We start from the raw sequence: 27,136 nt of genomic DNA, 5'->3' as shown, positions 1-27,136 counted from the left end.
AATAAGGAAGCGAAAGGAAACAAAATGCATGAAGATTGAGGAGGAAGAAAAGTGTTTCTGTTTTCAAATGACTCAAATATCTATGTGGAAAATTCAAACAAAACAAAACCTCCAAAAACTCCTGGCACTAATAAACAATTATAGCAACTGGTCTGTAAATTTACAGAGTTAAAATATAAAGTGTCACAATGCTAACATGTAAGAACTCATTACTTTTTAATATAACAGAAATAAGCAAATGGAATTTAAAATAACACACTACCATTTACATCAGCCCCAAAATACACATAACCTATCAACTTCATATAAGATAAATATGAGGAAAACTACAAACTGTAATGGAAGAAATCTAAATAAGTAGAGGGATTACATGTATATCAAAAGATCCAATATTGCCAAAATGTCAGCTTTTCTCAACTTTATAGATTTAGTGCAGCTCCTATTAAAATTCAGTTTTGTTGACACTAACAAACTTACTCTAAAGCTTTTGTACCCAAGCAAAATACCCAGCTGGCACAGAAAAATAAATAAATAAATAACCCCAGGGGAGTCAACAGTACTCATCTTCAAAACTTACTATCCTGAACAGGGTAGAGAGCCCAGAAATAGATCCACACAAATATACAGCCACTAAAGCAATTTACAAAGAAGCAAGATAATTCAGTGGAGAACAGTCTATACAACAAATGGTACTGGAACAACTAGACTGAATATTCACACGTTAAAAAAAATGAATCTAAACACAAACCCTGCACCTTTCACAAAATTTTATTATTCATTGATTTACTTATTTATTGCTACCAGGAATCAAACTCAGGACCTTGTGCTTGCCAGGAAGTTACCTGTACCACTGAGCTGTAACCCCTGCTCATCCTTTCACAAAATTTAATTCAAAATGAATCGGAGACCTAGGTATAACATGCAAAAACTTCAAAACTTCTTAAAAATAACTTTCCCCTTAGGTAGGGGAAAATTTAGATGACCGTGGATTTGGCAGTGGAGTTTTAGATATAAACCAAAACACTACCCATGTAAGAAAATTTGGTAAGTTAGACTTCATTAAAGTTAAAAACTTCTCAGTGAAAGACACTGTTTAAGAGCTGAAAAAACAAACTTGAACAAAAATCTTTCCAAAACACACATCTGATGAAGGGATGGTATCCAAGATATACAGAAAACTCTTATAAGCTGACTCGAAAAACAAAAATTCTTATTTGTTGCTATAGGGATGGAAAATGATGCAGCCACTTTGAAAGACAAAACTCGACATACTTTCACCATGTGACAGAGTAATAATAGTCCTTGGCATTTATCTGAATGGGTCAAAAAGGGACACATACAACATCTGCTCACAAATGTTTATAACAGCTTTATTCATAATTGGCAAAACATGGGAACAATCACGATGTCCTTGAATAGAAGAATGGATGAACTGTGGGTATCCATACAGAGAAATCTGGACCATAGTGAAACTTGCCTATAATTAATCATTATGGACTTATTTTATCTTAATGAGCTTGTAATGTACTTGTAAGTTAAATAAATAAAATTATTGAATTATGTTTGTTTATGGGAAATGATTTTATAGTAGAAAAATCTGTGTATGATTTATAATGATATTTATAAAATTATATCTTGGAAATCACATGATAAATGAATTTATACATACTATTGTCAATAAGTTTTATTGTAAATTGTTCATCTTGCTCCTTCCTAATTCTTTATTATAACTAAGATCTATTCTTGCTAAAGACAAGAATGGGTTAGGCAGGTAAACCAAAAAATCTTCTCTCCCAAATGGGCAACCGTGAAAGGAAAAATATAATAACCTGGCCACTGCTTTCCACTTGTTTCCTAGGAGAAAATTACTTTGAACACATGCATTTAGAGGGTTTTTTGATCTTGGTCAAGAATATACATCTTGGGCAGGGCGTTAAGCATCTGCCTGGAAAACACAAGATCTTGAGTTCAATCCCCAGTGTTAAAAAAAAAAAAGAGAGAATACATATCTTAGGGCTGGGGATATAGCTCAGTGGCATAGTGCCTACCTAGAAGCACAAGGTCATGAGTTCAATCCTTGGTATGAAGGGAAAAAACAAACAAAAAATATGTTTATATCTTATATAATCCAGTGCCTTATATATATATATTTGAGACTGACTAAATGGTATACCTTCCAGTACATAGAGAATCAGGATTATAGCTCAGTGGCACAGCGCCTGCCTGGCAAATGTGAGGTCCTGAGTTCAAACCCCTGTACCACAAAAAAAGAGAAGTAAGAGACCACCACTTAATTATGAAAGCAAGATGTTTTCTTTGGTTCATTAGCATCCCAGCACAAGTTTTAAACAGCATTGTTCATGCCTTTAAACATACTTATTAATGCAGACTTTTCTTTATTCAAATTAACTATATTAGCTGAAGTTGTATAATAACTCTCTCTCTCTGTCTCTCTCTGTCTCTGTCTCTGTGCCTCTCTCTCTCTCTCTCTCTCTCTCTCTCTCTCTCTCTCTCTCTCTCTCTCTCTCTCTCTCTCGGCACAGGAATCAAACTCCAGACCTTGTGCTTGCCAGGCAGGTGCTGTGCCTGCCACTGAGGTATACTCCAGTCCTCTTACTTCTATATCCTGTAAGGTATATATCACTTAGTTGCAAAATTCTTATAAGCAGGCAGTCTCAAATCATTACACCTCCATTATATTACATTATATTATTCATGTATTTAAAATTACCTTTTATAACAATATAAAAGAAAACTGCAGCTTAACTAAAGTGATCCAAATGTTATAGTAATCAGGCAAACCAAGGACTGGGGCAGGGCAAGTAGACTTTCTACAATCACAAACATTTGAAAAATACAATAAAGTAGATTAGACACTCCTCGTTGTTGCATTTATTATCTCAGCAACCCTAGAGGTATTCACAACAAGTGGAAACTGATGTCACGGTAGCTGGGACTTGCCGAGATTATGCAGCCCGAAGTCTACACTGGGGAAGGGTTTACTCTTACATAGAGCTTCGGTTAGATTTCATATTTCTCATTCTCGTCTACTAACGACTATAGATTTTTTTCAAATCTACTTTGTCACCATAGCAATAAGTTAATAGCTTGCTTCCCCACCTCCATCCTAAGAAAACCCTTGTTACTCTTTGGGAACATCAATGGGATTCCAAGAGCTAAGGAAATGGCAGGCTTCTCCTGATTTTCAGAATAATACTGCCCCCTAATGGTGATCGAAGGTGGTTGTTGTCACACAGGGTTTCGATTTCCTTTGATCAAAATTCTCAATAGGCTGCTTCCAAAAACTTTTTTCTATTTTATGACAAAATGAAAATGGTATACCTTACAGTATATAGAAGTAAGAGAGAGTCATGATTATAGCTCAGTGGCATAGCACCTGCCTGGCAAATGCAAGGTCCTGAGTTCAATCCCTTGTACCACAAAAAAAAAAAAAGAGAAATAAGAGACCACCACTTATTCATTTTATCTTGCATGCAGCAACTAAAGTACTTTTTTCATGCAAACTGAAAGCCTGGATCCAATAAAGAAGGCATTAATTTATTCATTCATTGAGACATCTTTTGCTAAGCACTGGCATGTACTTGCACATGAAGTCAAGATTACTAAAGTAAACGGGGACATACTCCATGTTTACAGATCAAAGATGCTGTTTCTCTACTGGTTTAGAAATATACATAGATACTTCTGAAATGAATGAGTTGAGTTTAAATCCAGGTCTGCTATCCAAATATGTGACCTTGGGAAATTTACCTAACTAGAACTAGAATAATATTTGCACCTGTCACAGTATCAAACACTGTGTGAACTGGTGAGCTTACATAAAGAGCAGGCCTTCATGGTGGTTAGCATTTCTTTAAAGGAAGATGAGCGTCAGGGGTGAGGCACTGCCCAACCATGACTTTAGAAGGAGAGGATTTTGAATTGCACTCCAAGATCAGGGCAATCTGTGTTGGCTTATCCTCTTGTACATTCCTCAAAATGCACCCAAGCTTAGGTAAAATCTTACTCAGTACAAGAACTTCCTTTAGCTACCACAGACTGAAAGAAACCTAAATGCCTTCAATTTAGGGGCTGGTTAAACTGATTATAGCAAATCTACACAATGATATACAGAAAACCAGTATAAAAAGAATGAAGCTGAGTTATGTCTACTAAGGTGAGGCGATCCCTAGTGCATTAAATGTTTTTTTAAAATGCAGAACAGTAAGTATAATGCATTGCCGTTTGTTCGGAAGCAAGCTTATGTATATTCACGCACTTGACGATGTGTGCACAACCTGGGAAGGAATGTGAGCCAGTGCGCTGCCTACCCTCTCTTCCATTCCTCCTTCTGGATGCCTTCAGAAGTGCAGAACTGGAAAGCTAACGCCCACATTTCCCACATGCTTTTGCAGATAATGCTCCGGATGCAAAATTGAGTTCCTCCAATTACATTTGGAAGGCAGGAAGAGAAGCCCAGCTCCCTGCTTGTTATAACAAGCAAGTCTGCAGATGGAAATTGGGAGGTGACTGATAAAGTGATTCAGCAATGCAGGGTCCATTCCTGGCTCCCCAGGGGCCGCAGTAGGAGCTCTTCGCTCTCGGAGCTGTGCTCCAGTTACCTTCAAATGATTTACAAGGACCCAGCCTTGTCTGCCTCAGCTTCCCAGGATAATTTGCTCCCATACTGAGCTTTGGCTGTTGTAGACACATAAGCAACTGGCCAATTTGACAGGGCTCAGGGGCACCCAGGAAGCCTGGGAAGCACTCTTGTGAGTGTGTCTGAGTGGTACCTGCAGAGATTAGCATCTGAATTAGCAGACCTAATGTGGAAAACTTACTCTCCATGCATGTGGGTGGTATCATCCAAGCCTGTCTAGGGCCTAGATAGAAACTAAGGACAGGAAGGGTGACTTCACTCTCTTTTCTTGAGCTGGGATATCTCTCTTCTCCTGTCCTTGGACACTGGAGCTCTTGGTTCTCAGAATTTAGGATTCTGGGACTTAAATCAGCAGCCTCTTCCACTTAATTTCCGGGCCTTCACAATCAGACCGGGGCCTAGTGAGACAGCTCTGTAATTCCAGTACTTTGGGAGGCTGAGGCAGAAAGACTACAAGTTTATCCTAGTCCAGGCAACTGGATAACCTAGGAAAATCTTGCCTCAAAATTAAAAAAAAAAAAAAAAGATGGGGATGTAGTTTAGGCCCTCCATTTAACCCCTAGTACTAAATGCATGAATAGCTGACTAACAGACTGAATCACATCATCAGCTTTTCTGGCACTCCCCACTGCAGCTGGCAGAACGTGGGACTTCTTAGTCTCTCTCTGTAATCTTACACGATAAGTAACCTATTGGTTGTTTCTCTGCAGAGCCATAATATATGTAACTACTTACCTTGGAAAAAAGTTGATTGAGATATGTAAAGAATAGAGACTTTCTTTTCATATACCCTACTCCTTTGCACCATCAGGAGATTTTTATGTGTACATTTTACAAGAGGCAGTTCTATGTGTACTGGTGTGGAACTATAGCTGTAGTATATTATTAAAGTTTTAAAGCAATGTAAACTATATTCTATATAATACGTTTCAACCGCCTTGGAGAAAATCTTTATGTAGATTGAATATCTAAGGTATATAGATATACAGACATATAAATGTTTATGTGAGTGAATGTTCCAGATTGGGAAACAGGTTGGCTGGGAGAAAGGAGGGGAACAATCATCACCAACCACATAGTACTTTAGAATATTATGCCCAGTACATGCATTGCTATTCAAAACTATCTTGCTAGTTAAGATTAAAACTCATGAGTTTTAAGAGTGATTTACTTTTCCCAAAGTACAAGCACCTTATTGGTGATTAGTGGGAGGAGGAAGGACCAAAGTAAGGCAGGTGGCCTAGGCAATACACGCAGGAGTGGGAAGAACTTGGTATCCTAGGATCTTGAAACAGAAAAGCCAAATAAACCTTCCAGCTTCACTTGTTGTTAGTAACTTGACTTTGAAAATAATCTAAAGGACAAATAAAAGATAGAGGATAGGAAACAGGAAGGCAGACTGTGCTACTGAAAGGGAATCTGAGGATGGAGGAGGCAGGAGGAGGCCAAGGAAACAGGAAAGCAAAAACAACCAAGATGCAATGTGTACACGCATGGGTCATCTGTGAGAATGTATTTATTATGCATTGCAAAAACAAAAGAAAGAAAAATCCAAGCACTAAGTGCGATAAGTCTGACACCAAAGCTAAGTATTACATGGTTCCTCTAATAGGAAAGACAAAAATGAGAAAGAATTCAAAGATCAAAATAAAAGAGATGACAAAAATCAGGGAGGTAGACTGTGAGGAGATGGAAAAGAGGGTTGGGGATGGAAGGAGAGGAAGGGTAGGGCAGGGGGGTTGAAAATGATAGAATCGGATATGCATATTTTGGTTCCCTAGGGTGAATGCCATTAGGCTATATCACAAACATACGCTAATTACACAATAAATCAAATCACTAATCATGAAGGTCACACAGCTGAGCACAACATTCTTCATCTCCCACTCACGTTGCTGTTGCTAACACTTCTGACAGGTAGGTTATTACTTCTCAAGGACTTGAAGGTCTCTTTTGTTGGACCCCCCTAACTTTTGGCTTAGGCCTGCACAGGTGTCCACTGGGTGACCTTTTGGTATGAGAGGTCTGCACACTCTACTCTCAGTTCTTTTTTGCTGAACTCATTTCAGTGGCTGGCACACTGCAAGGTAGGAAGGCAAAAATGGGCCTGATTCAGTATACTTGCTTTCTTCCATCCCTGGAAGCCACACGGAATCATTTTTCTATAGTCTCAATTGTCCTGGTCCCTAAACAATCTCTGCAGAATTTAAGATCCTTCTTAGGAAAAGCTTGATTTTTTTTTTTTTTTTTCTGATTGAACTCACGACCTCACACTTGCCAGGTAGGCACTTACACCACTGAGTTAAACCCCCAGCCTGAAAGCTTGATTTTTATTTCACTCTCTCTTCCAGCCAGCTTTCCCAGCCAGGACAAAGGCAATGCAAAATTGTTCATGTCCAGGGCTAGGCTTTTCACTAACCACTGAAGTTTCCCCACCTTCCAAATGCTCCCTTACCCCTCACATCAAGGTTGGCAGCTAGTCACAAAAGTTAAATTTCAAATGCGCTAATTAAAGCAAGAATAAAAGGAAATCTGAAGTGTTCCTCTTTTGATTCATAAAGGGAGAGGGAGGGAGAAGGGGCATGAGGATTCTGCAAGCCTTAAGTGTCCTTCCGCAGGAGACGATGGCAGCCTCTGAGGGCAGAGGAGCGTCAACAAGGAGATTCAGAGAAATGAAGCAAGTCAGCAAGGGCCTGAGTTTGGCTGGAACTCAATCTGCTCTTCGGTTGTGTTGTGTTGTGAGAATCTCAGTGTGCATGTACAGCTGCCCATGCTCTACTCAGGGAGGTTGGCTTAGCATCTCTAGTTAAGGAAGACAGTGGTGAGATCTTCTAGAGGATGGTGATGGCGGTCTTCAGCGTGAGAAGCCTTGAGAGATTTCATCAACCAACATCAGCACAGCTCCACACTTATGGCAGAGCTGGTAGTGTAGACATGTTAATTAAATGAATTAACAGCATGTCAATGCATCATGTGAGCTTAATGCCACTTGATCATTCCCAAGACTCTGACAAGTGATAGGAAAGGACCCTCTAGCCTGACCAGTGAGCTGCAGAGCCCTGAGCAATTGTCCGTCCTAGGGCCCTTTCCCCATACCCGTGGGTTCATGAGGAGCTGGGGAAAATACCAGTGTACCAGGGCAAAGCAGCAGGACCAGAAAGATCAAGCCATGAGCAAGAATCAGTGAGAGGAAGAAAACCCTGAGTCAGATCGGGGGTGCTCAGAGCCAGGGATCACAAGTAAGGAGCAGAAGGGCCACAGCCAGTGTGATGGTTCACTTTAGCTATGGACTGGAATAGGATACTGAAGTTTTGGTGAAGCATTATCCTGGGTACATCTGGGAGGGCATTTCTGGAAGACACAGACATTTCAATCAGTGAGCCAAGGAAGATGTGCCCTCACCAATGCTGGCAGGCACCTTCCTATGAGCTGGGGCCCACACGGGACAAAACAGGAGAAAAGTAAATTTCCTCCCCTCCTCTCTGGGAGCTGTTCCTTCCTTTCTTCTACTGTTGGACCTCAGAACTCCAGGTTCTCCAGTCTTCAGACTCCAGGACTTTGATACCAGTGGCCACCAGGTTCTTAGGTGCTGGGTCTCGGACGGCAAGTTATACTGTTAGCTTTCTTTTTCCTGAGTCTTCTGGTCTTGATCAGACCATCTTTGCCAGCTTCCCTGGCTCTCCAGTTTACAATCTACTGTGGGACTCCTTGGCCTCCATAATTATATGAGCCAATTCCTTTCACTCACAGACACAGAATAGAGATGATTATACATATATGTAGACAGACAGCCTCTTTGGTTCTGTTTCTCTGGAGAACTCTTAATACAACCAGGAAGGACCAAGGTAGTGGCCAGATGGATTAGCCGATTAAGTGGTTGCAAGTGAATGCTTCGGACCAAATCTAAGGGATGGACTTGGACCCCAAACAGGAAGAGACAGAAGCTTCTACAGTGACAGAAATGATTTTTATCTGTGCTGTCCAATATGGTAACCACTAGCACGTGTTCAGGGAGTGTGACTAAGGAACTGGTGTTAATTTTAATTGACTTTAACTTAATAGCCACTAGGAGTTATTGTCTTGGAAAGCACAGATTAGGATTTGAAAAATATGGGGCCACCAGTTGAGATAGCTCAGCGCATTAACCTTGTGCCACACTATGTAACCTGAAAAGGTGTATTCAATGTGACCCAGCAGGAGTACCTGGACCCCAGCTCTCCCACAACAGAGACTGGCTGGATGTTTGAGAACAGTATGAGGGGAAGTTGAGAAAGAGAAAGTAGAGAAAAGCTCTGAATCAGCATCAAAATATTCAGAGAACAAATTTTTTCTTTTCTTTTCTTTTTTTTTTTTTTTTTTTGTCTTTTTCCTTTCCATTTTTATCAGTACCAGGGATCAAACTCATGCCCACACACTTGCAAGGCAGGCGCTTATGCTGCTGAGCTAAATTCCCAGCCCCTAGAGAAAGAAATTTCAAGCAAGGAAACGATCAGCACCCGGAAACCACCTGGGCTAAAGTGAAAGACAGGAGGTTTCGCTGTTTCTTCCATGTCACAAACCTCCTTTCAGGCCCTGCATCCTTCTACCTCCCTAACTCTACAGCACTGTCGCAAGAAAGTGATGACATCAGAGATGACCACACTGGCCACAATGAGATGGTGGATGGAGGGAATGCCAAGCTGGAGGCAACTAGGAAGGACACCGTCATATTCCAGACCCAAGCTGGAGTGGGAACGGGATTGGAGACATGTAGATACCCAGCAGGCAATGGCTGGGGACATGCTGGAGACTGTTTGGAAATGGGGAGAGATGAACAAGGATGAGGCAATCTCACCTCGTGAGAAGTGGTCCAGGGAAGTAGAGGCAGAGGCTTTCAGGAGCTGGAGGATGGAAATGGTACAGAGATTTCGTATAGTCTAGGACCCCACACAGACTGCCTGCATCTGGGTCCCAGTTTTGTCCCTTATGAACCGGATGCCTCAGTGAATCCCGGTGAATGCAACCTGTTTTACTTTTTCACTGCACAGGGCTGCTCCTCTCTCATCCTCAATACTATGCAGCAGGTGTGAGGAATGATCCTGAGTCCTGATTCTTGAAAGGTCTCACCTCTCTTCCTCCCTTATACAGGGTACCTGCCTCAGGGTAACAGGCCCAACGTCACAATGTCCTCCAGCCTCTAGCCCTCTTTATGTCAGAAGACATGAACCCTAGGTTATGTCTCACCCCCCAGACTAAAATATCCTCTTTTGGTGCCACTTCTATACTCTAGTTTCTTAAACCCTCGGCCTTTGCCCTCTGTGTCTTGAGTTTAGTCATCAGCAATGCCCTATACTGCTTCAATATTTTAATTCTCAAGTCCCTAACCTAACCAAAACCTGGATGCTGCTTCCTCTGCCATCCTCCCAAGTGCTAACGTTGTCCCCACACCCTTTGCATGAGTGCCCTAAGAGGAAGTGGGTGTTCCTTGATGCTGTTTTCGAACATTCCTCATTCATTCTGAGAAAGCTTCACTTCTGAATCGCATGTCACCTGACTGTACACCTACGATCTCACCAAAGATCACCATAGATCACCCCCTATTACTCCTGAACAGTCTAGCTCCTGGCTGCCAGGCACTATCTCTAACAGCTCTGCTGCCCTAAACACAGCTCTCTCCCCAACATCTCCTGTGTCTCTAGCTCACTGTCTCTAGCATGCAAATCATAACTCTACAGCCCAACACTGACCAACAATTCACTAGCCCAGCTGTGCTAGTCAATTATATCGGACCTCATTTCTGCAGTTAGCCAATAGACAGACCCTAAAGCCCTCCATTATAATCACCCTTTTGCATGAATTCCAACACCATCCCTTCCTCAGTTATTTTGCATTCACCTATGAGAAGCCCCATCACCAGCTAAATTATCTCAGCCTACTTTGCACCTGTTATCTTCAGAGCTGAACAGAGGAAAACAGACCATCATGCTGAATGGTCTTACATACTGCTAGCCAACATGGGTCCTCAGTGTGGCTGGTAACCCTACTTCCTTTTCTTGGTCCATTAACTTGCCCCATCATCATAGAAAACGGGAATATTCTAGGTACCTTTACAGATACTAACCCAGTTCTCACAGTCCCCTAAATCAGATATGAAATGGCCAAGTAACTTTCCTCAAATCACATAGCTAGTAGTCAAGATGTGATTCAAATCCAGGCAAATGGTTCCAAAGCCCTATGAATGTTTCCCATCTTCTGCCCATTCCTCGTATTTCCAAACCTCCACCTCTTCTTTCATCCTTATTTTAACTGGTTATCTTTTTTTCCATTTTTCTAATAAACTTAAAAACTTCCAAAAGGCCAAAATAACTGCCTTTGTGCCTGCACTTTCTGCTTTCCCTCCTGAATCATGCCCAACTACTCACTCTCCTAACACTCAGGCCCTCGGTCCCAGCTCTCTGCCAAGGATCATACTCCAGGAATTGACCTCACTGGCTTGTGTCATCAGTTTTTCCCTCTGCAGGATTATCACTAGTAGCACAGTCTGTCATTCCCAAATTCAATCTCAAATGAAATATGAATCTTAAAAGTAAGTATGCTAAGCAGCCAGTCTCTTACAAAACCTATCTTCTGGTCTATTTGAATGTATTCCAGAATAATTGCCTGAGGGGGAGGACAGAGTGGAAGGATTGCCAAGGAGCAGGAGGCCTTCAACAAGTATCAGATATACTGCACGGTGTATACATCAAAACAGCAAACGAGACACTTTTCAGTGTTTTACAGCATTCCAGTTATACCTCACCAACTAAACCCAACTCAAATCCCTCTACTGGTTATCCAAGTTTTCTGCTCCGTTTTACAGAGCAGCCTCCCCAGTGTCTATTTAGGATGTTTCCAGGTTCTTCCTCCTTCTGACTCTTCTTTGTACGTCACTTCTCTCATTCCCCACTCCAGGATGGATATACTGGCCATCTCTCCAGCACGCATCTGTACTCAGCCCAACAAGTCTTGGCTTAAGTACTTTGCTTAACCTCCTTCCCGACTTACTCTTTTAAGACTTCAACCCACCTACCACCCTTAATGTTTCCCTCCCCTCACCCCTCCCACCACTTGATTCAAATCATTTAGCACCATCTGACCCATTACACACTTTGTTTACCAAACATCTTCCTTATTAGCTATTAAGAGTATTAGTTCCAAGGAAGCCGGGATTCTTGTCTATTATGCTCATTGATCTAAACTCGATTCTCCAGATTCAAATGTGCTTCTAAGTGAATACCATGACTAAGTGTTTCAGCCATTTGGTTTTAAGAAAAACTCACTCACAGTCATTTAAGCAAAAACAATTTATTAAAGGATTCTAAAGAATTTCATGGACCCCTGAAGGGTAGAGTACAGGCAGAATTAGGGAAACAGTCATTGTAATTAAAATGCTTTCAGTCTCCTTTAGTCTAATCTGCTGAGGCAGGATGATCTTTGTGTTGATTTTCTTTGCATGTAGCTTTCATCCTCTCCCTCATTTTCCCTGATAAACAATTCCACTATAAATCCCAATTACAAACCTCTGTTTAGAGAAAACCTGAGTCATGCATATCACGCCTGGTCTGGTTTAGTTAACTATGGCCCAGGGAACAGGCGTACAGCCATCCATCTACTAAGAATATCTTCCAGTGTTCAAGAGGTATCTGGTTCACAGATAAGATATAACTCATTGTTAAAGTCAGACATTTTAAAACTTACCTTAAGTTTTTAAGTATAACTTAGAAATATTTCATTTAGAAAAAAAACTACATTTTAATAATCACTTCCAAGGGATCCTTTAATTAATGTTTGGTGAAACTCAATGTAAATGTTGACCAAACTAAATTTCTTCTACTGGTCTCACTTACAATTCAAATTCCTTTAAATTTAATAGCATTTACAGTAACAAAATCTGATTCAACAGCACTTTCAATGCTTGACACAATAAAAAAAACCTTCCCAGGTGCTTAACTCTTAACATAATAAATTAAAAAGTATAGACTTTTAGGTTCTCCAAAACATTTTCTGCATTCAGTAACATTTTAAAATACTTTCTAGCTGAAAATCACAAGTCTAAAATTCTATTAGGAATTTCAAATTAGAATCTTAAGGTCAGTGTCACATGTGCTATGTCAATTCTATTAAGATACTTCAAATATCAGTCTTAAGGAATAAGAATTTAAAAAGATGCTGTCTATAGGAACTGTCTCCTAATCTTTAAAAAAAAAAATTGTAATCACTACCCATTTCATTTAAGAACTGCAGACCCTGATGAGGTTTTGTTAAAAGAAATGAGTAGTTTAGGCACCAGGAGGCAAGATTAATGCTGGAAAAAGAACTCCAGCTAGGAGGTTCCAGGGGGGAGTCACCTGCTTTAATTACTTCAATGTTAAGTAAGAATTATACCAAACTTAGACGTCTGTGAGAGTCAAGTGACACACAGTGGACCCGTGACTTAGGAACTCAATGCATTCCGAGGGTGGCTGTAACTCAGGTTGTCAGTTGAGGCTCAGGCTCCTCTGCGCAGCCTTCAACGTCTCCGTCCTTACAGACACTGACCCAGGATTTCTCAATGAACCCCACACAGGAAAGGATGTTGTCTTGTTCCTTCCAGAACTCTCTAAAGATTAACTCTGTATCTGAGACCATCTGGAAGCACAGGTGGCCGGCATTCAGGTCATGACTCAAGACTGGTCATAAAATTCCTGTCATAACTGTCCAGAGTTCAGGCCGGTCATAACTCAAGGGACCACTGTAATACAGGAGACGCTTGGACATTACACAACTGATAGCAGGCACAGTTTTAACTAAAATTTCACTTCTCATTTTTACTAGTATACAAATTATAAGCATATTTAACAAAGTTAATTCCTTTAAAAAAGTTCTTAAATAAAAAATTTTTAAATCAATTAACTCTTCTCAACCCCAAAACACAGCTTCTGACCTGACTAATTTCATTACTGAGGGAAGCAACTCCTCATTTCTCACAAGCTGCTGCACTGCGTGATTACCTTAACAACGCATAGAGGGAAACTCCCCCATCTGTGACACACGTCCTTACCAGAACATGTATCTCACTGCCTTCTGCCTCAAGAAACTCTGAATTTATAGAACTGAAACTAGGTGAGGAGACTTCCATTATAAACTTCTCCCTCTAAGACTCTCCTGGACATGTTATTATCAGATGCACGGTTGCAGTGCTGCGCACACCGCTGAGATGAGATGAGGTGGGGGAGGGGAAAAGCAACTGTGGAATCAGGGTGCTAGGAGTTGGCAGCCAGCGACAATCCATCAGAAATGGACACGTCTCAGAAAGCCAAGGTAAAAATAAGAACCTTTATAAAAAAATATAACTCACATTAAACTTTCTAAAAAAAACAACTTTGTTTCACAGCAAGCTGCTCTTGTTTGGGGTTTTGAACAAGACAATTGTGAAGAACAGACGGAAAAAAACCTACATATGGCTCAGAGAAAACAGTTTCTCAGATGGTTAGATGGCTATGCGCTCCAAACATACGTGCAATAGGCTGAAAAGGTACACATTAGAGGAGAAACGACAAATCTTATCAGTCCCTGGCCTGAAGGACTGGGACAACTAGGTAAAAAGGCTGCATTCTGCAAACCAGGAGAAAATAGTGGCCCAATAAGGTCTATCTGCAACCCATGTGCTGATACAGAGACAGTCAAGATTAAAAAAAGGGAAAGGAAACCTGGAGTGAGAGCACAACTCACAGGCATCCAATCTGCCTTATACTCCAAACACTCGTCCATCACCACGACTCGGAGCTGAGCAGCTGATGAGCACACACCTGGAACACGACCCCACACTAGCTGAAGCAGAGCCCACAGTCAAATCAGCAACTCCACCAAGGAAGGGTGACCAGTAAAGCAGAAGCATAGAAATCCCAAGAGCACTGACTGAAAAAGTCTTCTTCTTGTCATGTTTTTGCTGTTTTTTATGCTAGAAATAATGAAGTGACACCCCAAACAGGGTTTGCTTTGGCAGGACGCCCAGTTGGAACCCTCTCCAGAGGCTCCACACCTGCACCCCCAACTGAATGCACACCTGGCTGCTGACAGAGCTGTGCTGGACTAAAATCAACATCAGCTCATCTAAGGTGGGCAGACACTGGAACCAAGGTAACTGACATCTTCCACCTGAAATGGCACACAATAATTCAACTGCATGGAAAGCCATGTCCTAAAACAAGTAGTTATCTTCCAATCAGAGCTAGCCCAGTCTCTTCTATAAAATTGCTTCTGTGACAATCTTTTTAAAATGGATCCAAGAGTTTCCTTTCAATAATAGTCAAGTTTATTCTAAACTAGGGGTTTTTTTTTCATCTTATTGAGCAGGTATTATGATTCCATCATCTTCTCTAGAAATTCAGCAGGTCTATGTTCCAACACAGAAGTGCTTTCTTTCCTTGTCATGGTAGCAAAAAGCATGTCCATCATCCCCAAGGTTTCCAGGAGTTCTCTTTGGTAATCAATCTCTTTTTCTACAAGTCCTTGAAGTACTAAAAACTTTTTATCCACTACAGGTGACTGACCAATCACAGGCAGATATATATCTAAAAAAAACAGAAAATATGATAGCCAGAAATCTATGTAATGAATGAAAAACTGTCAGAAAAACTATAAAAATGTTGAAGACATTAAAAATCTATGTTTATTTAATGATTAATAGAAAACATAACAATTCTTCTAAATAAATGCATTTCAAAAAGTAAATTACAGAGACAAAAGGGTAGAGGATCTTATTTTCATTTTCCAATTAAAAACTATTCTGTTATTAAGATACTAATGGGAAACTTTAATTTTATGATGCCAGTGCTAATTGATTAAGGTAGGCCACTGTAATCAAGTCACTTCATTTTAAACTGCAATAATCTATTGCTTTCTTCATGAAAGTCTTCATTGCAGCACTGACTAGAAAAAAAGATACTTAACTTCTAATTTGATTTTATTATTTGACACCTCTACTTCTCATATGCATTGAGAACTGAACCCACACGTCCACAGACGCTAGGCAAAAGTTCCACCGCTGAGCCACACCCCTCATCCTGACACCTTTCTACTTTTGCAAGCATGTTAGCTTTTTCAAGTTTTAACAATTACTTACCGATAATTATTTCAGCAGCATTGATCAACACAGGTGCAAATCTTGGCTGAGACAGATTCCTAAAAAAAAAAAAATTTATTCAATGAAATTTGCAAATTCATTTTCCTACCAGTTCTCAACAAAGATTAAACCAAATATGTGATAAAGAAGGACTTGAAATGCAAAATACAGATTTCACAAACATAAAACATACCTTATCAAAAAATTAAGAACACGACTAATTTCTTTCTCATCCCGTCCTGCAAGTGCATTTGCCAAGACCCCTCTTCGATTCAGCTCTTTTATGATGGAAACTGTGACTTCAGGAGTCTTTATTATACAACTAGGCTAGAAAAATTTTCAAAGTCAATATAAGCAGAAAACAGCATAAGAAAAGTATCATTGTCTCTCATGAAATCACCAGTTTCACATCACCATAATGTGTAAATTAAGTATTAATGCAATTCTTTCAAAAATGCTTTTTACTCACCTCAAGGACTCTATCAAGTGCCTTAGAGATCCTAAAATTTTTCAGATCCCTGTCATACAATTCTAGGTATTTCTTTGTTGGCTTGTTGATCAAAATGTCATCCTGTATTGAGAAGTAAATTCATAGAGGAGGAAAATCAGTGTCTATGAAGTTCCATTCAAAAAAACTTTCCCATAATGAAGTGATACTTTAAAACTCAGGGTGCCTCTGCACTGCATCACGATAATGTTTACATGCTCATAATCTAGACTAATTGAAAATGGAGTAACTTGCACATTAATATTCTTTTACTCTCTCATGATTTTTAACTTACAATTGCCTCAAAGTTTAGCAAAACATATTTCAGCTCTTTTTACACTGCACACAGTGTGAGTTAGTATGAAGAGATATAAAACAAGAATCAGAAACAGAAAGCTAGTCTTAATATCAGGGGCCATCCTGAATGAAATCTTAAATCAAAATTTCTCTGTATCTCAATCTTCTCGAATGCCATGGAGACTTTACTGGCCTAGCTGGTTAGATAATATGTGAAAGACTGTTTTGAATGTGGTAAAGCACTGTGCTGTTATGTTGGAATTGAGAGTAATAAATAAAGTAGTCCTTGTTCTGCATTATTCTTTAATAATGGCCTTGCTCTAGCAACCCAGACTCAATTTCGATGTATCAAAAAGAGAAAATAAATGTCATCTTTTTAAAAAAAAACAGGAGCAATACAAACCCGTTGCTTTATGTAATTTTTTCCTTTAATAAAGGTTCGGTATGCAGGCCTCCTTCTCCTTGGAAGAGACTCCTTCTTTGCTTCAGATTTCCGATGTTTAACACTCAGGATTCCATTGGTCATTCCAACCACTATCGTCTCATCTTCATGCTAACAATTAGAAAAATAAGTCTATTCCTAACCAACAGCTTACAGTATATTCGCTTCAAAATGACATGCTATATCCATACAATCACCAACGGTTCCATTCAAATTATTCTACTTAACAATAATCTATGAAAAATGCTACAGCAAAGTCATTTTTTTCTCTAGGATACCATTATGTTGGCAGAAGTTATTATACCACTGGCAAAATCTGTGTAATGATACACAGTTAATGGCATCTTGAGAATGTTTCAGAGTAATTTTTCTCCATCCTCTTATTTAAAAAGGACTAAACACTGATATGACATTCTAAAATCCTATCCTCCTCCCAAATATTTTTTGATTAGTTTTCCCTCTTACAATTCAGATTTTTATATAACATATTCAAATATCCACCTGCATTAATGTGGCTCCCTGTGAAACATGGTAGAACCAACTCTACAAACAACAGTCATCAAGGGAGCTATTTCATTTTGTTATTCCATCCTCGTTCCATCTGAGTGTGCGCACACGTGCACATGTGCAGTCATCCTGCCTCTCTTAAGTATTATAACCCACTGAGTTAAATGAGTTGTTACTGCAAGTCACACTCCAACAACTGTCTTAACTGAAACAGCTAATTTAAATCCCAAGATAAATCCTAAAATTCCATTTTACTTTCACTTAACAGACAAGGTTAGTGATAACTTTAAAAAGAACTAAAAGTACTTACTGCAAGTGCAAGACTCAAAATTGAAGCTGCATAATCAAAACTGTGGACCACTTTGTAGGAAGTTGTGCTATATACTTTCACTTTCCTAATAAAAAAGAAAATGCTGTCAAAAATCACTTGCAGATTCTATTTTTTAACACAAAAGTGAAGAAAAATAATAATGTAACATCACAAAGTATCTCATCATTGACTCCTTAAAAACTGTATCACAGTACTGACTAGATTTTAGCTTATAAAGAAACAAAAGGGCAGACCAGGGACCACCATCATCTGAAGATAAAACCTGGGAGGAAGAGGAGCATCAGTGAATGTGCACTGCAAGTCAAGAGAGCAAGGTCTCAAGCGCAGCATCGCGGTCCTTTGGTCCAGAGAACGCTACGTCATGCAGGGCTTTTCTGTGCACTGCAGCATATTTAGCAGCTTCCCTGGCCTCTATCCCAATACAAGAATGTCAGTCCCACAACCAAAATGTCTGCAGATGTTCTGAAGGTTCCCTGGGGACAAAAATCACTCCAGGCTGAAAATGACTATAAGGACAGCCCATCTATACTTCATTTTTAAAAGAAACACCTAAAAAGACCAAGTACCTACCAGGGACATAGATCAGTGGCATGGCGCCTGCCTGGTAAGTGCAAGGTTCTGAGTTCAATTCCTGGTACCAAAAAAAAAAAAAAAAAAAAAAAAAACAACTGCACACTGACGATGAATAAAGAAAAGAATTTAAATGCTAACCTATCCAGTGAGCCAGAAAGTAACCTCTGTCCAGAGCTGCTCAGACATAAACATGTCACAGTTTTGTGGTGATTTTTCAAAGACACAAGCAATTGTCCTCCTTTTAACATATCCCAGACTTTAACATAACGACCTCCTACAAAAAGAAACAGCATTAGTTTGATAGTCCAACCATATATTCATAATTTTAAAGACCTACAAAGTATTCTTCACTGACATTTCACAGACTGAAGATAAAGTGAGGGATTCCACAGCCAGACTGACGGTTTGAATCTTGGCTCTACCATTTACTGGGTGTGTAACTGATAGTATATTAACAGTGCATACTTCATAGAACTGTTCAGATGATTAAATAATTTATTTTAAGTGCAAAGAACTCTAGCAAAAATAAAACATTTCAAATAAGTTCTATTAAAATCACTGCTTAAAAGAAATTCTGAAGAAACATGGAAATGAATAGTATAGATCTGGTTTCCTAAATATTTTGTGAATCCCAACAAAACTGATAAACTTTCCTATAGTTTTACTCCAAGAATTAGAAACATCCTTCCTTAATGGTAACATAATCCAATAATTTAAAAAGAAGTTTTTAAATTCAGCATCTTCATTCAACAAAATATCAAGCAGAAGAGTTCAGTTAGAGAAAAATGGAAAAAGGGGTAAGGTGGGGGGAAAGTAAGGCTCCCATGCACTGCACCCTGACAGGAAAGAGGGAAGAAAAATAACAAGTCATGACTGCCACCTTCCCACTCCCCGATGGCAGCCTAAGTCAGGGAGGACAGTGTGACGCCACTGATACTCATTTTCAAGGCCTAGAAACACTGACCTAAGCTGCACAACTTAATAGTGGCACAGTAGAGATTAATGTACAGGTTTCTGTTCTCTTTGTTCAACTTGGCTTTATTTCCATTTCTCAAAATAACAGCTCATGAAACAAATAAACCTGACAATGACATCTACTTAAACAGGTGTTGGGCAAAGAGTATAAAACAGGACAAGTCAGGAAGACTACACCTACTATTATGTATATGTTACCAACCGTATACAGTAACTACACATTCTTCTAATGCCAACACATTTTTACTGAAAAATGAGAAAAACCAAATAATTTATTATTCTATAATTATGAAAATGTACTGTGTCAAAATTAACCAAATAAACCCTTGTTCCAACTGGATGAAAAAGTTATCAAGCCCTTTTTTGGCATCCTTCCCCATTATCTCCTTCTATAATACTATCAGCTTTTAGCAGGTAAGAACATATACTCAAGAGTCACAAAGAGGGGGCTGGGGGTTTAGCTCAGTGGCATAAGCGCCTGCCTTGAAAGCAGGCAGTCGTGAGTTCGATTCCCGGTACCGATAAAAAGGAAAAAGACAAAAAAAAAAAAAAAAAAAGAGTCACAAAGAAAGAGGTAAGTGTGATTCTAGATCTGTAATAACCTGCTGCACAGGCAGCTGGGGATTTCTTAGGACAGCAGAGGAGAACCTAAGGCACATGTGCGGCAGCAGACTATTTGACTCATTGAAAGCTCTAATAGGTTCACCACTTTAGGAATAAGAGTACACAATACAGGGCCAAATTGTACAGGGTTAAATATATCATGTAAGACCTCAAGTACTGAGATTTCAGATTTGACACTTATCGATATGCTTGGAACAAACGGAAATTTTCATTTATTTTCTTAGTTGTAAAATACAAAGAAAATTAATTGCCTCAGACATTAGAGATAATCTGTAAGCAGTGGCATGATGCTATACTGAGTATGGTGGTACAGGCCTGTAATCCCAGCACTAGGCGGCCGAAGAAAGGAGTTCACAAACTCAAGACCAACATGGGCTACCCAGCAAGTTGCAGTAGAGCTTGGAGTACAGAGAGGTCTTGTTTCAAAACCCTCCCCAACTCAGGTTAAGTACTTGATATACTCAATAAATGACAACCTTTTGCCTGTCCCACTATCAACTGTTAGCACAATTTAGATATGTAATCCAAATGCATACTGATGAATCATAATAGACCAACAATATTGGTAAGAGCTATTTTCCTAAGAAATACCTGCAGACACCAGGAGACCTCCAGAGGGGAAAAGCAGAACACTCTCCACCGGCTGCCCATGCTCAACAGAGAGAACACTCTTACATGTTCGCGCATCGAACATCTTCACAGTATGATCATATGACCCTAAAACATAAATTTTTGTATTATAATATATGAATCTGGCTATTTAAAACAACAAAAACTATAAGTATGTACATATCCAAACATAAATTTTGTAAAAAATAAAAATTTTGGAGACGGAGTTTAATCTTTTCCTACTAAGAATTTTTTTGTTTTGTTTTTGCTTTTCTGGGGATTATACTAAGGGCTTGGCACATATATTAGGCAAGGGTTCTACCACTAAGTTACGTCCCCAGCCTTACTGACAGTTTCTAAATGTACGGTCATCGGGGAACCTTTATATAGGCATCCAGAAAAACTTACAGACAGCAGAGTGCCCAAGCTGCTATAGGCTTTCTGAAAACCAGCATACTAAACTCACTGCTGTTCTGAAAGACTGCTATGTTGTCTAGACAGCGTGGTATTCCCAAATACATTCGCAGGACAGTTAAAGCAACCATCAAAAGGAAAAAAAAGCAACAGCATCACTAATACAAACCTATTCTCACTTGTTTATCTGAGCTATGACCCCAGTTCTTTTAGAAAAAAGCAAATAAACAAACCTCCCAACCCCTAAAGAATCCCATAGCAATTAAATGAAAAGAATTCACCAACCTGTTACAAAGAGATCTGGGTTAAGTTTGCTAGCACATCCACACCTCACATAATCAGAATGTTCTTTGAATGTCAGAATTTCTTTGGAGTTTGGTATATCCCATAATTTAACGGTATAATCATCAGCCCCAGAGACCACATGGTATTTATCAGCTGTAAAATCTACTGTATGAACTGCTCTGAAAAATCAAGTGGCAGTATATTAAAAAGCAAGAAAAAAGAAACATTTCTTGTATCTTCTAACATAACACACTTTTTGCCTAGATTTGTAAAAAATTGCTCAGTTTCAGAGAATATTTACAGAAGGAAAAGGAAAGCTTTAAAGCAGGTACTTGCTCCTAAATTAATTTAAAAGTGTAATACCACTATACTATTAAGTTAGTACAAATACTAAGCATAGCTTTAAATTGTATGTTCTACTATGTTAATAACTTTAGACTCTCGATGAAAATGAATGCTCTAGATGTAGGAGTAAAGGTATTTTAATTCCAAGAAGTTCTTTTAAAAATTCTAAATAGACTTGTCAGCAAGTAAGGGCATGATGGGTAAATTTTATTACATTAAGTATTTCATGGAGTAAGAACATCTTGATAGGATAGGATAAAAAATATACTTTTGAGATTTTTAAGTCAAGAGATTTCAGTAAGGATGCTGGTAATCTTGAGACAGTTATAGCACAAAATTGTGACAGTGATTCAATTTATCAAGGGGCAAAACACCACAATCCAAGACGAAAACCTCCAAGACTGTCCCAGCCTGCGTACCCTCAGCAGAGGGAGGCAACCTGTACAGCGGTGATTCACAAACTCACCAGGCCCACACCCCACTGAGAAGGGAATGAATGCTATGGAACACATCTCCAGCTAAGCACACATTTCCTAAAATATAACACATATTCTAGAGAATTCATGAGCCCCAGGAGCCGAAGTTAAATTCTCTTGTCTTAGTAAGAAATAAAATACAAACTGATGCGTAATATTCACAAAACCGCCAAGATTTTACTCAAAGACCAGAGACAGAGCCTTCAACAAAACAAAATCACAAGAAAAACAACTCTCTCTTACTTTGTGTGACCTTCAAATTGCCTGAGGGGAGCCCTCCCACTTATATCAAAGAGCTGAACTGCACCATCTTCACTACCAGCCACAAGCAATCTGCCATCCTGTCGAAAAGTAGCACAGTACGCTGTGTCTTTAAACCGGGAAAAGGTTTTGATAGGTTCTTGGGAATATCTGCCATAAATGTGAATCTGTAAGATAAAAATAGTATTTTGTCAGATCGCTCAAGATCAATAGTAAATTGCATACATAAAAATTTCAAAAACTTATCATTGTACTTACTCGTGAAGAAGCTGTGACTGCATAGTTATATGGAGGCTGAGGGGAAAAGTCTATTTTTGACACTGCACCAAATTCTTTAATCTGAACAGGGGTCTTAATGGAAAAGAACACAGAACATTAAGAGTTACAACTGAGAAGCCTATTTAAACATGATAGAATTTCTTACAGGTCATTTCCTTTTGTTCTTAGTAACATTTATTAGTTTGCATGCACAGAGATACAGAAGAAGCAAAAAAGGTCTCTATCCCATTCTCTACACTATTCCTGCAGCCATTAAACTTAACATGTGGCCCAAAAAGCTGTACATTATGTCCCATCTTCAACTGTGAGTTTATTGCAGTACTCCCATCAAAGTTACACCCACATAAGTACACATTTAATTATGTATTAAAAATAAACACAGAGACAGTCATACCATGCAGGCAGTTCTCTCATTTTTCATTAAATAACCCCTCTTAGCTGACTTTTCACATTAGCAATGGATTTAACACCTTTGAGAAAGGCAACACAATTTACTAAACTAGCCCACTAATAATGAATGGACACAACTTTTTTGAGAATTCTTGTACTACAATAAAATTTTTATATAATATTTTAGCAAGTTTTTGGGAGTAAAGTCAGTGAGTACATTTCAAGCTGTGAGACCACATAGCCAAAAAGCATTTTAAAAGTCATAATCGATGTCAAAGAGCCCTCCAAAAAAATATGCACCAATCTTCCTACACCAACTGGCAGTGACAATCAATTTTTTTCATTTGTGCCAATAAATGAAAACAGTACCTGCCTTACTGCTTTCACTTGCACTTTTAAAAATTGTAACTTCTGTTTTTTTAATTTGAGTGAAACTGAGTCTGTTATATTTATTGTATATTTATATTTCTTTTTCCATAGACTTCCTAATCTCATGCTTTTTGTAGTTTTCTACGTAGCCTTTTTGTGCTTTTGTGGTACTGGGGATTGAAACTCCAGGAGTTCATACCTTATAAATGACAGCCCTAGTCCTTTTGTAAAAATTTTTTGGGACAGGGTTATGCCAAGTCACTAAGTTGCCCAAGCTGAGCTTGAATTTGTAATCTTCCTGCCTCAGCTTCCCAGAGTGTTGGAATTATAGGAATTATCACCATGACTGGCTTAATTTTTCAGTTTTTTATAAAAATCACCTATAAGTCTTACAATAAGATGGTACAAACAAAACTAATTTCATAGCACTTTTACCCTAAGAAAAACAAGAAAGTATCTTCTTACATATAAGATTAGAATTTTTAAATTTAAATCATTTGACACTGATTAGTCATGTGTTCTGTGCTAAATATTTATATGGCTAAAATGATTAAGCAGCACAGACTTTTATGCAAAATTCCAAGAAAGCTGGGCATGGTGGTGCACACCTGTCATCTCAGTACTAGGGAGGCTGAGGTAGGACTGTTACAAGTTTGAGGCATAAGTGAGGTCAGCCAGCCTGCACTACGTGGTGAAATGCTATCTCAAAAAAAACCTCCTAAAGTTCCAAGAAAACAAAGCTATCTGCCTTAACTATAAACTGTTCAGTTTTTAATTAGTATTTCTTTGTTTGTTTTTTTTGAGACAGGATCTCACAGTTTAGGCTGATGGACATCCTTCTGCCTTAGCCTCCAAGTGCTGGGATTATAGGCACGTGCCACCACGCTTTGCTTTAGTTAGTATTTCAGTAAGTATATCCAAAGTATAACAAACACTGGAGAAATGCATAGATAAATAAATGCATATATACTTTCCTCCATCCTTGTCTCTCATACTTACCTTATAGTTGTTCCAATACAGAGTATCTTGGGTGATTTTTTCGCCAAGAATAGGATATGTCTGAATAGCTGCAGGCTTATAACCAGCCATGATTTCATATAGTTGCACTGTTGCCCAAGAGTCAATAATTTGTAGGGAATATTAAAAAATAAATCTGGAAAAGAAAACACTTCTAAAGATATATCATTCATAAATTTGTACACAAAGGTATGATTTTTTTCTCTGCTTTCTTCCTGAAGTGTATGTGGAAATTTGAAGACTAGTGGTCAATAAATCTTTTAAACAGACAATCTAAACAAAACAGCAAGGGCTAGCATGATGTGTGATCTACTCAGCTGTACCTACAGGCAGTATACAAGTGTTCTCACACCTACCTGACCAGGTTGGACACTTGGGAATAAATCTGGCTCACACTTCTAGCAGTCAAACCCGAGAAAAAAACACTGGTTTATAGTGCTAATTTTTTGACAACAGGAACCATTATGATAAAAACTAAACACTCCAGGCATGGTGGCACACACACCTGTAATCCTAGCACTTGGGAGGTTGAATGAATTCAAGGCCAGCCTGGACTACACAGTGAGATCCTGTCTCAAAAACAAACAAACTTAAAAACAGATATAAGAAAATATGTATTTGACTTCCCAAAAGTCTAAAAATGCCAAGAACAAATAGAAAATAATTCTAGTGTACATCTCAAGTTTAAAACCTTAAAGTAAAATTGGAAAATAATGTTCTGACAATTATAAAAGGTTTAAACAGCAGCAAAGAAAGTCAGGATAAAGCAATTCCAAATTTAAATGACAGAATAGAATAAAAACAAAATAACTATAAAAACAAACAAAACTTTTAATATGCCATTAAGCCAAAACACCTTTCCAGAATTACTCAACTGCAAGAGATTCAATTTTACCAGATGAATGATTTTAGTGGTGTTACTGTTCATCTACTCTGAAAAGCCTAAAAACATGACATCAGCAACATGTGACTTTTTTTTTCTTTTGGGGAGGAAAAGGATATTTCACTGTGAAGCTAAGCTGGCCTTTAACTTGTGATCCTCTTGCTTTTTAGCCTCCCAAGTGTTGAGATTACAAGCAATGACCTACCATGCCCTGCAGGTGTGATATATTTCAATGGCTACTTTGACAAAAATACAACAATCAGTGACTAAAAGGGGAGATGTCTTTCATTTGTTCAAGCACCTTCTACACTGTTCTACACACTCTCACATACTCCTCTTCTCCACTTTGGCTCTGGCTAGGAATCTAGACTCAGCCTTGACTTGTCCTTCCTTCTCACTTCTAACAGCAGGATAGTTCACAAGATCTGCCAACTTTTACTCCCAAATCTTTGTTAACGTCACCAAATCGACTTCACCCAGCTCCACCACTCTAATTCAGGTCTTTCATCAACACTGTAACCATCTCCTGAACTCCCTCATTTACCTGCCAAATGGTCACCATGGGCCCGTGCTCCAAACCCAACACTGCCAGAAAACCAAGTTCCCAGCTCCACACATGGGTCACACAAGGTCGGCTCTGATCCGCTTGCTATTCCAGCTCCATCTCTTATTATCAAGTTTATGGGTAACATATTATTCTCATTCTGCCTCAAAGCCTCCGTACTTTGTGTTCTTCACCAGGACTGCCTTCTCTTCATCTGCTTCCTATTTAATATTTAAAGGCTCAATTCATGAATCAGACTGTCCTACAAGAAACCACTGCCCTCAAAGGCTCGCTCCCGTCTTCTAAGATCCTATTTACTCTGAATATTTCTGTCGAAATACATAATCACATTGCATTGTGAATATTTCTTCTGCCTGCTAAACTGAACAATTTATAGCTGGGACTTTTTTTTTTTTTTTTCAAAGTTCTCAATCAAACGCATCCTTGTGGAAGGAAGGAAAAGGAGGCAGGACACAGTACTAAAAACATGGGGCAAGAAACGAAGTTAAAAATGAAGAGGAGGGAAACAATCTAGCTGTGGTTTTAAGTGACTGAATAGGTACGATAGCTATACAAAATACCATCCGTAATGTACAGAACACTAAGAGCTCAGAAATGAAAATTCTTAATTCCACCTGGGAAGAGCATGCCACTTCTGGGCCATGGAGTTTAACATTACACCAGCTTCCTCTTTTGTGAAGGGCGACAAGGCGGGGATTGGGAAAGGAGAAAATACAGGATCATTTGAAACTGAGAACCTTGGAAACGAAGGTATCGATGGAATTGTGTCCACTGCCTTAGAAGGAGTGCGGATTCCTCCGGGCGCTGATAGCAGTGGAAAGAGTGTGTCACTGCAGAGGAAAACTTGGATCGAAAATAAACGGGTGGGACCCTGAGAGGCGAGTAACGAAGTGTAGGCATCTCCAGCGGAGCTCGACCATGCCACCAACCACACGGAGGCCAGAAGAAAGTCGGACTGCCTTCCACAGTAGCTGCCTCACGTACCTCCGCGGCGGCCCGGGGGTCCGCCGACGTACACTGGTTCCAAGGACAACTTCTTGCACTTCGGCAGACCACTACACCATGCCGCTCTGAATCACCTGCGCAAAATCACGCGGAACTTCCAGGAGCCCAGCACACACTGAGAGAACGGCGCGCGGAGATGACGTATCAGCACATGCCGACGATTACGTAACACGCAAGCCCACGAGACGCACGCAACCCGGAAGGCAAAGGGGCGGGCCGA

General features: G+C 39.3%; 1 protein-coding gene across 2 annotated transcripts; it reads right to left on the bottom strand.

Moving 5' to 3' along the window:
- Nucleotides 1-11,967: 11,967 nt before the first annotated feature.
- On the bottom strand, nucleotides 11,968-27,071 carry Utp15 (UTP15 small subunit processome component). Of its 2 annotated transcripts, none has more exons than XM_003461924.5 (13): nucleotides 26,896-27,071; nucleotides 24,446-24,599; nucleotides 22,667-22,759; nucleotides 22,391-22,575; nucleotides 21,327-21,505; nucleotides 20,610-20,735; nucleotides 18,558-18,693; nucleotides 17,826-17,910; nucleotides 16,970-17,119; nucleotides 16,252-16,353; nucleotides 15,976-16,109; nucleotides 15,783-15,841; nucleotides 11,968-15,231 (listed from the first exon to the last, which is right to left on the bottom strand). In XM_003461924.5, the coding sequence occupies exons 2-13, from the start codon at nucleotides 24,533-24,535 to the stop codon at nucleotides 15,017-15,019; spliced, it is 1,554 nt and encodes a 517-aa protein (XP_003461972.1). In that variant the 5' UTR covers nucleotides 24,536-24,599; nucleotides 26,896-27,071; the 3' UTR covers nucleotides 11,968-15,016. The 2 variants fall into 2 exon arrangements, with proteins under 2 accessions (XP_003461972.1, XP_013013695.1); XM_013158241.3 differs by having other exon boundaries at nucleotides 26,649-27,051.
- Nucleotides 27,072-27,136: the final 65 nt, after the last annotated feature.

The sequence above is a fragment of the Cavia porcellus genome, unplaced genomic scaffold (genome assembly GCF_034190915.1).
Source record: "Cavia porcellus strain 051 isolate PalLab524CR breed Dunkin Hartley unplaced genomic scaffold, mCavPor4.1 scaffold_11, whole genome shotgun sequence".
In the NCBI taxonomy this organism is placed as follows: Eukaryota; Metazoa; Chordata; class Mammalia; order Rodentia; family Caviidae; genus Cavia; species Cavia porcellus.
The sequence above is the reverse complement of the archived record's forward strand: the minus strand, read 5'-3'. Positions and strand labels throughout refer to the sequence as shown.